Here is a 17447-nt window from a genome sequence, read left to right as displayed (position 1 = left end):
GGGGTGTCTGGCAGGAGGGGGGCACTGGGGAGCGGTGTGGGGGGGGTCTGGCAGGAGGGGGGCACTGGGGAGCAGTGTGTGGGGGGTCTGGCAGGAGGGGGCACTGGGGAGCGGTGTGTGGGGGGGTCTGGCAGGAGGGGGGCACTGGGTAGCGGTGTGTGGGGGGGTCTGGCAGGAGGGGAGCACTGGGTAGCGGTGTGGGGGGGTCTGGCAGGGGGGGAGCCCGGAGTGTGTGTGTGTGTGTGTGGGCAGGGGGTGTCTGGCAGGAGGGGGGCACTGGGTAGCAGGGTATGGGGTGTCTGGTGGGGGGAGCCTGAGGTGGGGTGTAGTGGGGGGGGGTGTCTGGCAGGAGGGTGGGGGCTGGTCTCTGACTCACCGTCGGTCTCTACCCCCCTCCCCCAGACACCTCTCCCCTGCCATGGCGCAGTTTGTGTTTGAGAGCGACTTGCATGGTCTGCTGAAGCTGGACACCCCGATCCCCAACGCTCCGCTGGCGCGATGGCAACGCAAGGCCAAGGAGAGCAGTGCCTCTGTTGCTGGCCCCGGGCCCAGCCCTGCCAACACCAGCAGCACTGGCCTCTCCCCCATGAAACCAGCCAACCGGTCCCACAGCACCAGCAAAACCCCCTCCAAGACCCCTGGTGAGTCAGAGCTGGGGCCGGTGCCCCTGGATGTGTGGAGGTGGGTGAGCAGACTTGGGGCCCTGCATCAGCCAGCTGGTTGTGTGGGAAGCAGTGCACCAGTGACCTAGCTGGTGTGACTCCTTTGACAGGCACAGAAGGCTGATAGAGTACTGTCAGGGATCGAAAACTGGCAAAGAGGAAACCGAATAGGGTTAGTCAGTTCTCCTTATGGCAGAAGGCTAACAGAACTAGGTTCTGTGTGGTTTTATGTTTACTGCTGATCTGGAAAGGGGGATGAGCAGTGAGGGTAGGACAATGTGCAGATGACACAGCTACTGAGGATAGTCTGACCTAGAGAGAATTGTGAAGAACTTCAGCGAGACCTGAAGATGTTTAGTGAATGGGTAGCATGATGGCAAATGGAATCCTATGTTGCACATTGAAGGGAGAAACTTAAACTCCTCATATACCTGATGGCCTCTAAATTAACTGTCAACCCAAGAAAGGGAGCTTGGCAACACCAAGGCAGCTCAGAGGAGACCTCTAAGTATGCAGCTGTGGTTTAAAAAAAAAATGCTTGGTTGCATTAGGAATGGTATAGTGAATAATAGAGGAATATTCTAATTCAGTGGTCCACAAACTGTTACCTCACATGTGCCCCCCCCCCCCTCCTTAGCCCTATCCATGCCCCTCCACATCTGGAGCTGGGAGCGGGGCGGCAGCTCCGGTGGAGGAGGGGGTGTACAGGGATAAGGGGGCCAAGGCTGGGGCCAGGAGCAGAGAATGTTCCTCTGTGCCCCTGGGGGGTGTGCCCCACAGTTTGTGGACCTCTGTTCTAATGCCTTTACCTAAATCATTGGTTTAGCCTCATCTGAATACTGTGTACTGCACTGGGCACCTTGTCTCAGTGCAGTAAATGATTAGGGGTCTGGAGCACATGACTTATGAGGAGAGGCTGAGGGAACTGGGATTGTTTAGTCTCCAGAAGAGAAGAATGAGGGGGGATTTGATAGCTGCTTTCAACTACCTGAGGGGGGGTTCCAGAGAGGATGGAGCTCAGCTGTTCTCAGTGGTGGCAGATGACAGAACAAGGAGCAATGGTCTCAAGTTGCAGTGCGGGAGGTCTAGGTTGGATATTAGGAAACACTATTTCACTAGGAGGGTGGTGAAGCACTGGAATGCGTTACCTAGGGAGGTGGTGGAGTCTCCTTCCTTGGAGGTTTTTAAGGCCCAGCTTGACAAAGCCCTGGCTGGGATGATTTAGTTGGGAATTGGTCCTGCTTTGAGCAGGGGGTTGGACTAGATGACCTCCTGAGGTCCCTTCCAACCCTGATATTCTATGATTCTCTTCAGTAGTGCAGAACTAGAGGGGGCTCAGAAAAGGAATGAGAATGGTCAGTGGTCTGTGAAAGCTCTTCTGTGAAAAGAGTTTGGGAAGACTGTTTTTGTTACCTTAAGAGTATGAATGGGATGGAGAATATAATAAGTATGCATGCATGAATGCATGCAGGAGGGCAAAAAAACCTCTTCCTGGAGAGGGAAGATCAGGAACTCTAGTTCTCCCTGTCTCATAACACAGAACAGGGGGGATGTTCAATTATATTGAAAGATGGGGAGACTCACAACCAGTACAAGGAAACTTTTTTTTCATAAAACATTAAACGGTGGAACCCACTGCCACAGCAAATCATAGAGGCTAAGGACTTGACACAATTCAGAAAGGGAATGGACATTTATATGGATATCAAGAATATTCAGAGTTAACATAATTGACACATTCTAGAAGGGGTATTTTAAACTTTGCATGTCAGAGGTTAAGCTAATCTCTATTAGAGAGCAGCAGGAGACCTATATGGGGCACATCTGCTACTTGGGGGTTGTTACACCTTTCTCTGCTGCATCTGGAACTGGCCCTGTTCGAGAGGATACTGAGGTAGATGGACCTTGTTGTCTGAGCCAACATTTTGAATTCCCATGTAAGGATTCCTGGCTCTGGGGTCTGTAAGTGGCTGCAGTCACAGTGACTGGGCTCTGGTGTTGCTGAGCTCTGCACAGTGGATACTGGTGACCTTCTACGTGGCAGTGCCACCAGTCTGTCCTCAGTCCCTCTCTAGAGGAATCTGTTTGGCTGCACCTGGAGAGGACTGAGGTATGTATAGGTTGAATGGCGATCCTTTGAAACAAGTTGAGGTTCTTCCTGGAGCTATGAGCGATGCTGCCTGCTGCTGAAGCTGTTGCTTTGGAGTTCAGAGCGTCTCTTAATGAAGTTAAGCTGCGACCCAGGCCCTTCTAAGATGTGCTGAGGTTCAGAGAGGCCCAGCAGCACATGATCATTGGATTGGAGGCAGCTGGTTATCTACTGCATCAGCCTCTTCCCAGCCAATCGAGATCATGGGATTTGTGTGGCTGCACTAGAGCCTCCAGGCTGGCAAAACAGCAATGCCTGGAAAACATGGTGTGCAGCCAGCAGTGCCTGAGGGCTTTGAGGCAAACACTGTCTATCTGGGGCCTTGCTGGGCAGTTTGCTTCAACTAACTGCAGCTGGAATGGCTCTCTTCTGTATACAACACAGGTAAATCAGGATCCAAAATCCAGAGCACACCGACCAAGGCAGGCGGGGATCGCTATATTCCCAACCGCAGTGCCATGCAGATGGAGGTCGCTAGCTTTCTCTTGACCAAAGAGAATGATTCTTCTGAGGATACACCTACCAAGAAGGTGAGCAACGCGTTCTCTTAACAGCCAGTCCCTCCTAATCTTCTCCTGAGAAGCAAACTTCAGAGTATTCACACTGCTTCATGATGAGCAATTGGTGTGGTGCTCACATCTGCAGCACTCATCTTTATGGAGTGAGGCATGAAAAGTGGTGGCTGGAATGGGTAGAGCTGTACAAAGTTATTGTAGGAGACTTGGGTTGTGGCCCCTAGATACAAAGAATGACGGCAGAGTGTGCTTTTTGTCTTGTCATATAATGCCTTGGGACCCTTGGCTGGCCTGCACTGCATCTGGCAGGTCTGAATGCAAACTTGTGGAAGGCTAATCATAGAATATCAGGGTTGGCAGGAACCTCAGGAGGTTATCTAGTCCAACCCCCTGCTCAAAGAAGGACCAATCCCCAACTAGATCATCCCAGCCAGGCTTTTGTCAAGCCTGACCTTAAAAACCTCTAAGGAAGGAGATTCCACCACCTCCCTAGGTAACCCATTCCAGTGCTTCACCAGCCTCATAGTGAAATTTGTTTTCCTAATATCCAACCTAAACCTCCCCCACTGCAACTTGAGACCATTACTCCTTGTTCTGTCATCTGGTACCACGGAGAACAGTCTAGATCCATCCTCTTTGGAACCTCCTTTCAGGTAGTTGAAAGCAGCTATCAAATCCCCCCTCATTCTTCTCTTCTGCAGACTAAACAATCCCAGTTCCTTCAGCCTCTCCTCATAAGTCATGTGCTCCAGCCCCCTAATCATTTTTGTTGCCCTCCGCTGGACTCTTTCCAATTTTTCCACATCCTTCTTGTAGTGTGGGGCCCAAAACTGGACACAGTATTCCAGATGAGGCCTCACCAGAGGGGAATGATCACATCCCTCGATCTGCTGGCAATGCGCCTATTTATACAGCCCAAAATGCTGTTAGCCTTCTTGGCAACAAGGGCACGCTGTTGACTCATATCCAGGTTCTCGTCCACTGTAACCCCGGGTCCTTTTCTGCAGAACTGCTGCCTAGCCACTCGGTCCCTAGTCCACTTCCGTCCAAAGTGCAGGACTCTGCACTTGTTGAACCTCATCGGATTTCTTTTGGCCCAATCCTCTAATTTGTCTAGGTCCCTCTGTATCCTATCCCTACCCTCCAGCGTATCTACCACTCCTCCCAGTTTAGTGTCCTCTGCAAACTTGCTGAGAGTGCAGTCCATGCCATCCTCCAGATCATTAATGAAGATATTGAACAAAACCAGCCCCAGGCCTGACCCTTGGGGCACTCTGCTTGATACCGGCTGCCAACTAGACATGGAGCCATTGATCACTACCTGTTGAGCCCGACGATCTAGCCAGCTTTCTATCAACCTTATAGTCCATTCTTCCAGCCCATACTTCTTTAACTTGCTGGCAAGAATACTGTGGGAGACCATATCAAAAGCTTAAAGTCAGGGAATAACACTTCCACTGCTTTCCCCTCATCCACAGAGCTAGTTATCTCATCATAGAAGGCAATTAGGTTAGTCAGGCATGACTTGCCCTTGGTGAATCCATGCTGACTGTTCCTGATCACGTTCCTCTAAGTGCTTCAGAATTGATGAGACTTGCACACACAGAGCTGGCTATTCCAGGCTCAAAGCTTGAGGACTTGGCTGCATAAGGAAATTCCACAGAACTTGTTGTGGAATAAGCTATTTAGCAATAGCTATGGCATTTTAAATTCACGGCCTATATTATTCTGGAATGATTTCTCCATATAGACAAGTCATGAAGCAGCTGTACAAAGCCAGTCCCTTGTGGCCATATTTCCAGACTGGGAATGGGATGCAAAAAAGGGCAAATCTGGGGGCAGTTGGTACACTACAAAACTGGCCAAACAGGACACAGCTGTTCAAGTGAACTAGGGGCAGCCTGGAGAACTGCCTTGCATGCAGCTGGTTCTCCAAGCAAAGCAGCATACCATCTGGAGCAGAGGGAACTACCTTAAGCTGATGGCACAGCTGGGACCATGGGGCCACGGAGCTGTTGAGCTACATTCCTGTTCTGCCTGTATTCCCTCTGAATGTAGTAGGAAGACTCTAGTTTGCCTGAGAGGATCTGTATCTTCTCTACAGGAGCAACAGAAGGCTTGGGCGCTGAATCTGAATGGGTTTGATGTGGAAGAAGCAAAGATCCTCCGGCTTAGTGGGAAGCCTCAAAATGCCCCAGAAGGTATGCCAGGTTTGGGGGTGATCTGAATGCACCTTCTGTGCTGGAGGGAAGAAGGGTTCCTTTCCCTCAAAGGAGGGATCCATAACAGAACCCTGACTCGTGTCCTGTGTACTCTCCCACCCCAAGTAATGGGATGTGTTCAAATAGCTGTGTACCAGACTGAGCTCTGGAACACCATGAGTTCCTTAATAGCTTTCCTTTTTGGTCAGTGGCTTACTGGCATCCCGGCCACTGCATACCCCTCAAGTCTAAGCTGAGCAGTAGCTGCACAGGTCAGTGATTGGCACTGCAAAGAGCAAATCTTCCCTAAGAATTTGCTTTTGGCCCTAAGCTCCTTCAAGGAAAGGCTGCAGTAGAATATTTGGTAGCCCCCACCCACCCCATACTATCCTTGATTTAAGTCATGCTTCAATTAAACTGTTAATTAACAGAGGATTGGGGAAAGTGAAACTTCCTAATCCCACCAATTTGAATCTGGTTTCAGCAGGTAAAGTAGCTGCCATCTGAAGGTAGCTCGATGGGTTGCATAAAAGGCGTGAGACTCATCAGCTCAGTCTCCTAGTGGGCAGGTGTCATAACTGGCACTACAGCTTGCTCCACTGGCCTGAAGCAAGTGCATCTCCCTTTTAAGTCTTGGCTTTGCCTTCAGTGCAAGACTCCCTGTGCCTAGGTGAGCCACAAGTCTGCCAGGATGAGTTGGTAGAAACTATCTAGTGAGTAACCATTGCTGTCTCTCTGGTTTTCAGGTTACCAGAATAACCTGAAAGTGCTCTACAGCCAGAAAACAACACCTGGGTCCAGCAGGAAGAATGGCAGATATATTCCCTCCATGCCAGACCGGATCCTGGATGCGCCAGAGATCCGTAACGACTACTGTAAGCAGGTTCTGCTGCTATGTGCAGGGCCCTTGGTGGCCCTCTGTATTCCTGTCCATACTAGTATTTGCTACCCTCCCTGTGCCATGCCCTTTATAAATGTCACAAGGGTACTACTTGCTTCCTCTTCACCCTGCATGAAGAGGTTAAATAAGATCAGACTTAAGAGTTCTTGCAATATCTTTGATACCATCTCCAACTCAAAGCTGTCACTTGGTGCCACTGGTTGGCTATCCTCCAGCCCATTTGTCAGTCCATATGAGTGTCCCATTGTAGCTAATTCTAAGTAAGATTTTGAAAGTGTCTCTCCATAGGATCCTGGTCTTGTTCACCCCTTGTTCCCTTCACCCACTCTGTTCTTCACTTGGTCTAGCAGGTTTTTTTCTCTAACCTCAGACTTCTCATGACTTGAAGGGCCATGCCCCTCTGGAAGTCTGTACTAAGACTTGTTCCACTAGGGATTGAAATTAGCCTCACCAGGCACTTACTGCTGGGATTGCTCTTGTTTGGATGGTGCCTCTCCCTTGGTTCTGTGACTGCAGAACCTTGTGTACTCCCAAAGGAGTTCTTCAGCAAATCCATTAGTGTCACAGGCTGTATCTCATCTAGACCTGCTGGCTTGTATGTTTAAACTTGGATGCTGTTGAGCAGAAGGCAAGTCCCTTGCTCTTCTTGAAGAGGAACTCAAAAGTCAGGCTTAAAGGGTTCAGTACTGGCCGTTTTCAGTTGTAATTAACTTCTGCCCTTCCTTTGTGAGTGGGTGGCTCTGGTCCCCATCTCCTGATATCTGAAAGTGCTTCTCTTTCCTCTATACTCCTGTCGCTGGCACTAACTCTGTGCTCTCCTTACTACCCTGACTCTGAATGCTCCTGTCTGGCTGCACTTCCACTTCAGGACAAGTTGTCTCTACTCTCAGGCCTCTGATTATCCCATTGGGCAATCACACTGGCAGCTTGTTTTGTGCCTTATAGCCTGTTGGGATTGTGGTGGCTTTTACCACTTTCTGTTGCACCTCATTCAAAAGGCCAAAGATAGGTGGGGAAATGTGTGCTCTTATTGCTGCCGTTTCCTTCATTGTGCCGTGCAGGCTGGGTTCCTCTCTCTGAGAGGATGCCAAAAATTCCCTATAGGAATGAGGGGGCTTGGGTTCAGTCATCAATCCCCCTACCCCCAAATCAGCCGCTTTAGTGAGAAGGTAATTCTACCTAGGAGTAAGGTGGGTGGGGTGAAAATAGCAGACAGTGCCTGTTCTCAGCCACGGCAGGGCAGCTCCCTTCCTTGGCTCAGCAGTTTGGTCCTGGAGGACCAATGGAGCCTTCTCTAAGCTCGGTCAGTGCTGTGTCAGTGGCACGCTTAGGGCAAACTAACACACAGGCTGACCCTGGGTGGCTTGCTGAATAGTGTCTCTATCTAACCTTATAGGAAAGGGAGTTCAGAGCTTCATGCAACTGGACTGGAACGAAAAGCTTCAGTGCGCTGATCCTGTTAGCTAGGACTCCAACATGCTACAAGGCCAATCCCCTTACCTGTAGAGTGTCATACACCTGTGGCACTATAGGAATAAATCAGTGGTGCAGGTGGGAGTTCCTGGTCCATCAGCATTGGGGGTGAAGAACTGGGGGGGGTCTCTTGCCATGGTGCTGAGTCAGGCTGCAGGCAAGGCTTCCCTGGGGTATTGTAATGAGCAGTGGGCATAATGGGTGACCTGTGCTGTCTTCTGATCTTAGATCTGAACCTCATTGACTGGAGTTCCCAGAACTTCCTGGCTGTGGCTCTGGATAACTCTGTGTATCTGTGGAATTACTCCTCTGGCGAGATCATCCAGCTGCTGCAGATGGAGCAGCCAGATGACTACATCTCATCAGTGTCCTGGATCAAAGAAGGAAACTACCTTGCTGTTGGCACCAGCAATGCTGAGGTCCAGGTGAGAGGAATTGCACAGTACAGGGAAGAGTCTTTTAAATAGAGGCTCCTGCCCAGGGATCATTATTGATGCCTTTAACGACTGCTTCTTGGAGCAGCTAGTCCTGGAACCCACAAGGTGAGAGGCAATTCTTTATTTAGTTCTAAGTAGTACACATAGGATCTGGTCCAAAAGGTGAATATAGCTGAACCACTTGGTAATAGCAACTGTAATGTAATAAACTTAACATCCTTGTAGAGGGGAAAATACTAGCCTCCCTTCCCCAACAATAGAATTTAAAAATTCAAAAAGAACTGCACAAAAATGAGGAAGCTCCTTAAACAGAAATTAAAAGGCACAGTGACAAGAGTGAAATGCCTGCAAGCTGCATGGGAACTTTAAAAACACCATAATAGAGGCTCACTACATGTATACCCCAAATTTAGAAAGTAAGAGAACCAAAAAACACCACTATGGCTAAACAGAGTGTAAAAGGCATTCAGAGACCAAAAGACTTCCTTTAAAATTTGGAAGTCGAATCCTACTGAGGAAAACAGAAAGGAACAAACTCTGGCAAGTCAAGTGTAAAAGTACCAATTAGGCTGGCCACAAAAGAATTTGAAGAGCAACTAGCAAAAGACAAACTAACAACAAAAATTGAGTGCTTCAGAAGCAGAAACAATCAGTGGGGCCACTGGATGATTGAGATGCTAAAAGCATTCAAGGAAGATGAGGCCGTTACAGAGAAGCTAAATGAATTCTTTGCATCAGTCTTCGCTGCAGAGGATGTGAGGGAGATTCTCACACCTGAGCCATTCTTTTTAGGTGACACATCTGAGGAACTGTTCCAGATTGTGGGGTCAATAGAAGTTTTGGAACAAACTGATACATTAAACAGTAATAAGTCACCAGGACCAGCTGCTATTCGCCCAAGAGTTCTGAAGGAACTCAGATACAAAATTGCAAAACTACTAACTGTGATATGTAACCATCGCTTAAATCAGTTTCTGTAATAGATGACTGGAGGATAGCTAATGTAATACTGATTTTTTTTAAAAGGTCTCCAGAGGTGATCTTGGCAATTACAGGCCAGTATGCCTAACTTCAGTACTAGGCAAACTGGTTAAAACTAAAACAGAATTATCCAGCACATAGATAAACACGATATGCTGGGGAAGAGTCAACGTGACTTTTGCAAAGGGAAATCATGCTTCCCTTTGCAAAATCCATTAATAAATCACCAATCCATTAATTGTTTGTTTGAGTGGGGTCAAACATGTGGCCCAGTGTGATCCAGTGGATATAGTGTACTTGGACTTTCAGAAACCTTTGACAAGTCACTCACCAAGGGGTCTTAAGCAAAGTAAGGAGTCATGAGAAGAGGGAAGATCCTCTCTTGGATCGTAACTGCTTAAAAGATGAGAAACAAAGGGTAGGGATAAATGGTCAGTTCACTCAGTTGAGAGGTACATAGCAGAGTCCCCCAAAGAGCTATACTGGGACGTGTGCTGTTCAACATATTCATAAATGATCTGGAAACAGATAAACAGTGAGGTGGCAAAGCTTGCAGATGATTCTAAATTACTCAGGATAGTGAAGTCCAAAGCAGACAGCGAAGAGTTACAAAAGGATCTTACAAAACTGGGTGACCGGACAAGAAAATGGCAGATTGCATTTATCACATTGAATTTCAAGTAATTCACATTGGAAAACATAATCCCAACTATGCATATAAAATGATGGGATCTAAATTAGCTATTACCACTCATGAAAGATCTTGGCATCATCATGGATAGTTCTCTGAAAACATCTACTTAATGTGCAGCATCAGTCAAAAAAGCTAAGTGTTAGGAATCATTAGGAAAAAGGATAGATAAATAAGACAGAAAATATGCCACTACATAAATCCCTGGTATGCTTAGACCTTGAATATTGCATACAGTTCTGGTCTCTCCATCTTAAAAAAGATGTATCAGAATTTGAAGAAGTAGAGAGAAGGGCAACAAAAATTAAGGGTATGGAACCGCTTCCAAATGAGGAAAGATTAAAAAGACTGGGACTGTTCAGCTTGGGAAAGAGATGACTATGGGGGGGGGGGCGGGATATGATAGAAGTAGGGCTGTCAGTTAATCGCAGTTAACTCGTGCAATTAATCGCACTGTTAAACAATAGACTACCAATTGAAATGTATTAAATATTTTGGATGGTTTTTCTACATTTTCAAATATATTGATTTCTATTACAACATAGAATACAAAGTGTACAGTGCTCACTTTATATTACAAATATTTGCACTGTAAAAATGATAAAATAAATAGTATTTTTCAATTCACCTCATACAAGTATCATAATGCAATCTCTTTATCGTGAAAGTGTAACTTACAATTGTATATTTTTCTGTTACATAACTGCACTCAAAAACAAAACAATGTAAAACTTTAGAGCCTACAAGTCCACTCTGTCCTACTTCTTGTTCAGCCAATCGCTAAGGGCTTGTCTACACTACCGCGGTAGTTCGACGGCTGGCAATCGAACTTCCGGGTTCGATTTATCGCGTCTGGTGTGGACGCGATAATTCGAACCAGGAAGTGCTCGCCGTCGACTGCGGTACTCCACGTCAGCGAGAGGAGTACCGCGGAGTCGACGGGGGAGCCTGCCTGCCGTGTGTGGACCGCGTCTGAACCGCGGTAAATTCGAACTAAGGTATGTCGACTTCAGCTACGTTATTCACGTAGCTGAAGTTGCGTACCTTAGATCGAATTGGGGTGTTAGTGTAGACCAGGCCTAAGACAAACAAGTTTGTTTACATGTACCGGAGATAATGCTGCCTGCTTCTTATTTACAATGTCACCTGAAAGTGAGAACAGGCGTTCGCATGGCACTGTTGTAGCCGGCATTGTAAGGTATCTACGTGCCAGATATGCTAAACATTCGAATGCCCCCTCATGCTTCGGCCACCATTCCAGAGGACATGCTTCCATGCTGATGCTCATTTAAAAAAAAAAAAAAAAGCGTTAATTAAATTTGTGACTGAACGTTTTAGGGGAGAATTGTATGTTTCCTGTTCTGTTTTACCCTCATTCTGCCATATATTTCATGTTATAGCAGTCTCAGATGATGACCCAGCACATGTTCATTTAAAGAACACTTTCACAGCAGATTTGACAAAATGCAAAGAAGGTACCACCAGTGTGAGATTTCTAAAAATAGCTACAGCACTTGACTAAAGGTTTAAGAATCTCAAGTGCCTTCCAAAATCTGAGCGGGATAAGGTGTGGAGCATACTTTCAGAAGTCTTAAAAGAGCAACATTCAGATGTAGAACCTACAAAACCCAAACCCCCCAAAAATAAAATCAACCTTCTGTTGGTGGCATCTGACTCAGATGATGAAAATGAACATGCGTCAGTCCGCTCTGCTTTGGATCGTTATCGAGCAGAACCCATCACCAGCTTGGATGCATGTCCTCTGGAATGGTGATTAAAGCATGAAGGGACATATGAATGTTTAGCATATCTGGCATGTAGATACCTTGCAATGCCAGCTACAACAGTGCCATGCGAACGCCTGTTCTCACTTTCAGGTGACATTGTAAACAAGAAACAGGCAGCATTATTTCCCGCAAATGAAAACAAACTTGTTTGAGCGATTGGCTGAACAAGTAGGACTGAGAGGACTTGTAGGCTCTAAAGTTTTACATTGTTTTGTTTTTGAGTGCAGTTATTTTTTTTTGTACATGATTCTACATTTGTAAGTTCAACTTTCACGATAGAGATTGCACTACAGTACCTGTAGTATTTTTCAATTCACCTAATACTTTTCTTTTTACAGTGCAAATATTTATATTTTTATTACAAGGTGAGCACTGTACACTTTGTATTCTGTGTTGTAATAGAAATCAATAGATTTGAAAATGTAGAAAACAATCCAAAAATATTAAAATAAATGGTATTCTATTGTTTAATAGCGCAATTAATTTATTTTTTTTAATTGCTTGACAGCCCTAGATAGAAGTCTATAAAATCATGAATGGTATGGAGAAATAGAATAAGGAAGTGTTATTTACCCCCTTCACAGACGAATCAGGATCATCCAATGAAATTAATAGATAGCAGGCTTAAAACATATGGAAATACTACTTCACAAAACGCACAGTCAACCTGTGGAACTTGTTGTCAGGCAGTGTTGTGTAGGTCAAAAATAACTGGGTTCAAAAAAGAATGAGAAGTTCATGGATGATAGATCCATCAATGGCAATTAGCCAAGATGGTCAGGGATGCAACCCCATGCTCTGGATGTCCCTAAAACTCTTGACTGCCAGAAGCTGGGACTGGATGATATGGATCATGTAACAAAGTGCCCTGTTCTTTTCACCTGGCACTGTCCACTGTTAGAAGACAGGATACTGGGCTAGGTGGAGCACTGGTCTGACCTGGTGTGGCTGTTTTATGACCATCAGTAGTGCTGTGGCTGCACAAGTACTCAGTTGTACAGGTCTGAATGCAGCACAGCTAAGCAGCCTGAGGGAGCTTCTCAGGGCAGCAACTATGCCTAGGGGCTCCACAAGCCTTGACTCTCTCCAGCTCAAGTTGTAGCAGCTTATTCCTTTAGCACTTGAGCTCCCTGGTTCAATCCCCGCTGTACTGGCCAGGAGGGCCTGTGATGGAGCTTGGAATCTTTAAATCAAGAGAGTGTTTCTGAATCTAAGATATGGTAGTTCAGTAACAAACTATTGGGCTTGATGAAGGAACTGCTGTGTGGACGGACCCTCGTGGCTTCACTGTCTCTAAATCCTGAGTGCTGCCGGGTCCCTGAACACTGGGCTTGCAGGCAATCTGTATTGCTCGGAGCATGACGTCCTACCTCCGGAGGGCAGTGTGCTTCAGTCACTCTGGGCAGCAAAGGAAATTGTATGATTAGGTCAGAAGAACTCTCCTGGCTCGTGGAGTGAGTGTGGCTCAGCACAGATGCCAAGTGACTACCTCAAATTCCTGAATGCCAGGGGGAGGCTAATGCATTAGAGCTGCTGCCTGCCAGAGCCAAGGGCGGGGGGGGGGGAATGTATCTCCATTGCAGGCAGTTTGCCACCTTCACTCTAAACATAGGCATCTCCTACACTACTTATAGATCCTTCTAAAGGCAGCAAACTCCCTCTCCTGGGCTAGTGGAATGAAGCTAATTCCTGTGCAGAGAGTGTACTGCCCGTGCATGGAGGGCAGCAGGGGTATGCCCTACTTCACGTTCCCATTGTCCAAAGTTCAAACTCCCTGGGCAGTGCCTTCTAGTGGGTTTTGTGACGATGGCACTGAGTTGTTAGCACTTGGTAACTAATTGGGAAGGCCCCCAATATACATCTAGAGTTTCCAACAGTCTCATGGGCAACAGGTATAAAATTCTTTGGATGGCTCCATAGCCTAGTGCCCTGAGAGGTTTAAATGCTAGCCTGCAATCAAAGGAACCCAGGATTTGACAGCCAAGGAATGCACCAATGTGACAAGGGCTCTAGTCTCATCTCCTTGCACAATTAGAGAAATGACTGCTCTTAATGTCTCTTTGCAGCTGTGGGACATACAGCAACAGAAACGGCTCAGAAATATGACCAGCCATTCTTCCCGTGTAGGGTCACTGAGCTGGAACAGCTACATTCTCTCCAGGTAAGGACACTACCAAGGCATGGCAAAACACTTTGAGCCCCCTGCTCTAGATGAACAGATGGGAAAAACCAAATTGACACTGCATGTGCTCAGTGATCTGTTCACAAAGCCAGCAGTGCAGTTCTGCATGGACCCACTTCAGCATAACCAGGGCACAGATTCCCCAGATGCCAATAGAAAGTCAGTGAAGTCCTGGTGAACAGCCTGTTTCTGCCCTGGGCTGCTGCAACTCCTCCCTGGTGTCTGGCCCTGCTTGGGGGAGGGACCTGTATATGTCCTAGCCTCTGATTAGAAGGGGCTGGATTTAAGCCCCTGAATGTAGGGGCAGTGGGAGGGCCCTCCATTCCCCATAACCTCTGTATGAGTCCTCTGCAGTGCAGTCCCTGCTGCTGTGTTCCGCTGTCCCCAGTAGCAGGTGACACCAAGATTACAGCATTATTGAATAGCTGCCCTTGCTGAAATGCCTGTCCAGGAGCTCTGCAGTGGGAGCCCCTTGGAGCAGTGCTGAGATGGAATATAGCTCACAAGCACAATATGGCCCTGACTCAGAAACTTCCCTCTGCAGTGGGGCGAGGACCGGTCATATCCATCACCATGATGTCCGGGTTGCTGAGCACCACGTGGCCACGCTTGCTGGCCACACGCAGGAGGTGTGTGGGCTCAAGTGGTCGCCCGATGGTCGCTACCTGGCCAGTGGAGGCAATGACAACCTGGTGAATGTCTGGCCATGTGCCCAAGGGGACAGTGGTGACTTTGCTCCTGTGCAGACCTTCACTCAGCATCAGGGTGCTGTCAAGGTGAGTGGGTGGCTTGTGTGAGACTTGTTTGTTGTGCACAAGGCAGAGAGTGATGTAGCAGCTGCTGGGTTCCACTTTCCTCTGTCGGTACACTGGCAGTCTCCATCTGTTGGAGAGGGACTTCTCCTGGGACATATGAAGACTCTGTCTGCATCCTGGCCAGCCAGTGCTGCTCATGCTGCTGCATGGATGCAGAGCTGCTGTGGCTTGGCCTGACCTATAAGGGCAATGGGGCACAAGCTGTTCTTGCATGTCTTATGACTGGTGCCTCTCTCATAGGCTGTGGCCTGGTGCCCATGGCAGTCAAATGTCCTGGCCACAGGCGGTGGGACAAGTGACAGACACATCAGGATCTGGAATGTGTGTTCAGGCACCTGCCTCAACGCGGTAGATGCCCACTCCCAGGTGAGCTTCAGCACTGACTCTGTCCAAGACTGCGCTTTGGCACAGTGAGCAGCATAAGTGCTGCCAAGGGATGGAACCTGAGGGCCAGGGCCTGGGATACTTCCCAGGAGAGCATGGGGGATGCTGGGGGAAGGTTTCTTGTCTCTGGATGGGGGTGGATATTGGGTACTACTGCAGTGTATGTGCCCCTTCCTTGTGGGCTCTTTTGGGAGGTGAGGAGCTGGTCCCCAAACTAGGCTACACCTGATCAGAGACCTCTCGCTGCTGGTCTGCTACCTGCCAGTGTAACACGCTGCCTCCTTATAGGTGTGCTCCATCCTGTGGTCGACAAACTACAAGGAGTTCATTTCTGGTCATGGCTTTGCACATAATCAGCTGGTGGTGTGGAAATACCCTACCATGGCCAAGGTCACAGAGTTGAAAGGTAGGTCTGCATCTGAGAGGGCTGGGATCCAGGGCAGTGTGAAAGGGCTTGGCTGCATCCAGACAGATCCTGAAAGTAAAGTCACTCTCCAGTCTTCATGAGAGCAGCAGCAGCAGCATGCTTATGAGATGGGGCGATGGCAGCAAGGCGCGTCCTGCTGGGAAGTGACTCCACCCTAGGGAGGGCTGAGGGATCAGGTCTCCTTTGAGTTCCTGTGTTCAGCCTTGCAGAGCTGCCCAGGTCAGCCTGAGCATCAGCTGGGCAGGATGGAGTCTGTTTATGGGGGAGAGCAGACTGAACTGGGAGTGTGATTGGGCATAAATGTGGCTGAAAAGGACTGGTATTGGTGGGGGATGTGAGCAGAGCCCTGATAGTGCAGCTCCTCCTTCCCCAGGTCATACAGCCAGAGTCCTGAACCTGACCATGAGCCCAGATGGCTCAATAGTGGCATCTGCAGCCGCTGATGAAACATTGCGGCTTTGGCGCTGCTTTGAGATGGATCCGGTAAAGAAGAAGGAGAAGGCAGGCAGTGCCAAGAGCAGCATCATTCACCAGGGCATCCGGTGAGCATGCGAGATGCCACTGGCAAGAGAGATGTGGCTACACTCTGTACAGTATTTTAAATGTCAATAAATACCTTAGTCTGCTTTTATGGAGTCTGATGGAATAAGTGACCCTGGCTTGTCTTGGGATCAGACCTGCCACCGCTGGACCCTGGCAGCCAGTGATCCAGTCAGCCAGCCACAGGAATAGGGAAGTGGTTGGCCAAGGAGCTAGGCTACCTGTCTGGAGCCCTTCGTCTGGGAAGAACCCTCCCAACCAAATCCCTTCTATACTGGCTGGGCCGCAGCTGTGCTGCACAGTGGAGTTAGGGTGGGCACTGAGCTGTAAAGCTGGCATAGCTCCTGTAGAGGTAAGTGGTGGTGGCAAGGCTGAGAAGCTTTTTCTTAAACCAAAGTGCCTCGAAACAGCCCAGCACTGCCCCTGGGTCAGACTCAAGTCTCCTGCTGGTCCCTAGAATTGCTAGGGGGCTTGACTCAGACAAAAAGGAAACTTTAAGGTTCAATGTTCCCTCTTCCAGCTCCAAGGGGGCTGAAGTAGACACCTGCGAGCAGTCATCCCTGTGCTTTGTGGCCCATCTGCTTCCGGCTGGCAAGGTGACTCCAGGTATAAGCAAGGCTGGCCCTTGCCATGGGTATACAGTCTCCCCAGCTGTGCTTGGTCCTCATTATTCCTGTCCTACAGCAGACTGATTCTTTCTGTGCACAGCTGCCTTAGAAAGATGGGCACTAACAGCCAAGAGCAGTGTACGGGGCATTGCTAGTGTCTGGACTACAAAATGCAATGCTCTGCTCAGGGCAACTTCCCAGTCTGTGAGACCTGAGGCACTTGGCCCTGTGGAGTATTGTAGAAGTACAGCTGAACTACTTCAACCCTTGTTTGCACAGGGTCAGAACTTGGCAGCATGGCTCCTGCCCCTCTCCAGTGCTCATTTTGCTAACAGACAAGGAGTGGTGGGGGCTAGAGTGCGTCCTCTTGAAGACTTCTCCCTCAATGTGTGCTCCTTGCTGTGCAGTCTTCCTTGAGATGTTGAGAACAAAATTAAGGAACCAAACCACAGGAAGGGATATGATTAATGACTTGCCTATGCACTAAGGGTAGGAGTTTGGCAACAAACGAGACCCTGGAATTGCTCAAAGATGAGCATAAATTCATTCTAGGTGCTATTACTGCAATGTGGTAGGATGAATTGCACAACTGGTATGTTAAAATAATGTTTATAACCTAGTTGGGTAGGAACAAGTGGACAAACCAGGAGCAGGAGTATCACTGTCAACACTACCATTACCTAGTTCTTGGGTC

General features: G+C 48.1%; 1 protein-coding gene across 1 annotated transcript; it reads left to right on the top strand.

The window, feature by feature from the left end:
• Positions 1–391: 391 nt before the first annotated feature.
• On the top strand, positions 392–16236 carry CDC20 (cell division cycle 20). Its single transcript, XM_026651968.2, has 10 exons — positions 392–641; positions 3196–3341; positions 5431–5527; positions 6274–6402; positions 8130–8326; positions 13864–13958; positions 14524–14755; positions 15035–15160; positions 15467–15584; positions 15979–16236. Exons 1-10 carry the CDS (start codon positions 419–421, stop codon positions 16149–16151), a joined length of 1536 nt encoding a protein of 511 aa, XP_026507753.1. The 5' UTR covers positions 392–418; the 3' UTR covers positions 16152–16236.
• Positions 16237–17447: the final 1211 nt, after the last annotated feature.

This window comes from Terrapene carolina, unplaced genomic scaffold (genome assembly GCF_002925995.2).
Source record: "Terrapene carolina triunguis isolate 2854851 unplaced genomic scaffold, T_m_triunguis-2.0 Scaffold110, whole genome shotgun sequence".
NCBI classification, from domain to species: domain Eukaryota; kingdom Metazoa; phylum Chordata; order Testudines; family Emydidae; genus Terrapene; species Terrapene triunguis.
This window is presented reverse-complemented; position numbering and strand designations above follow the sequence as displayed.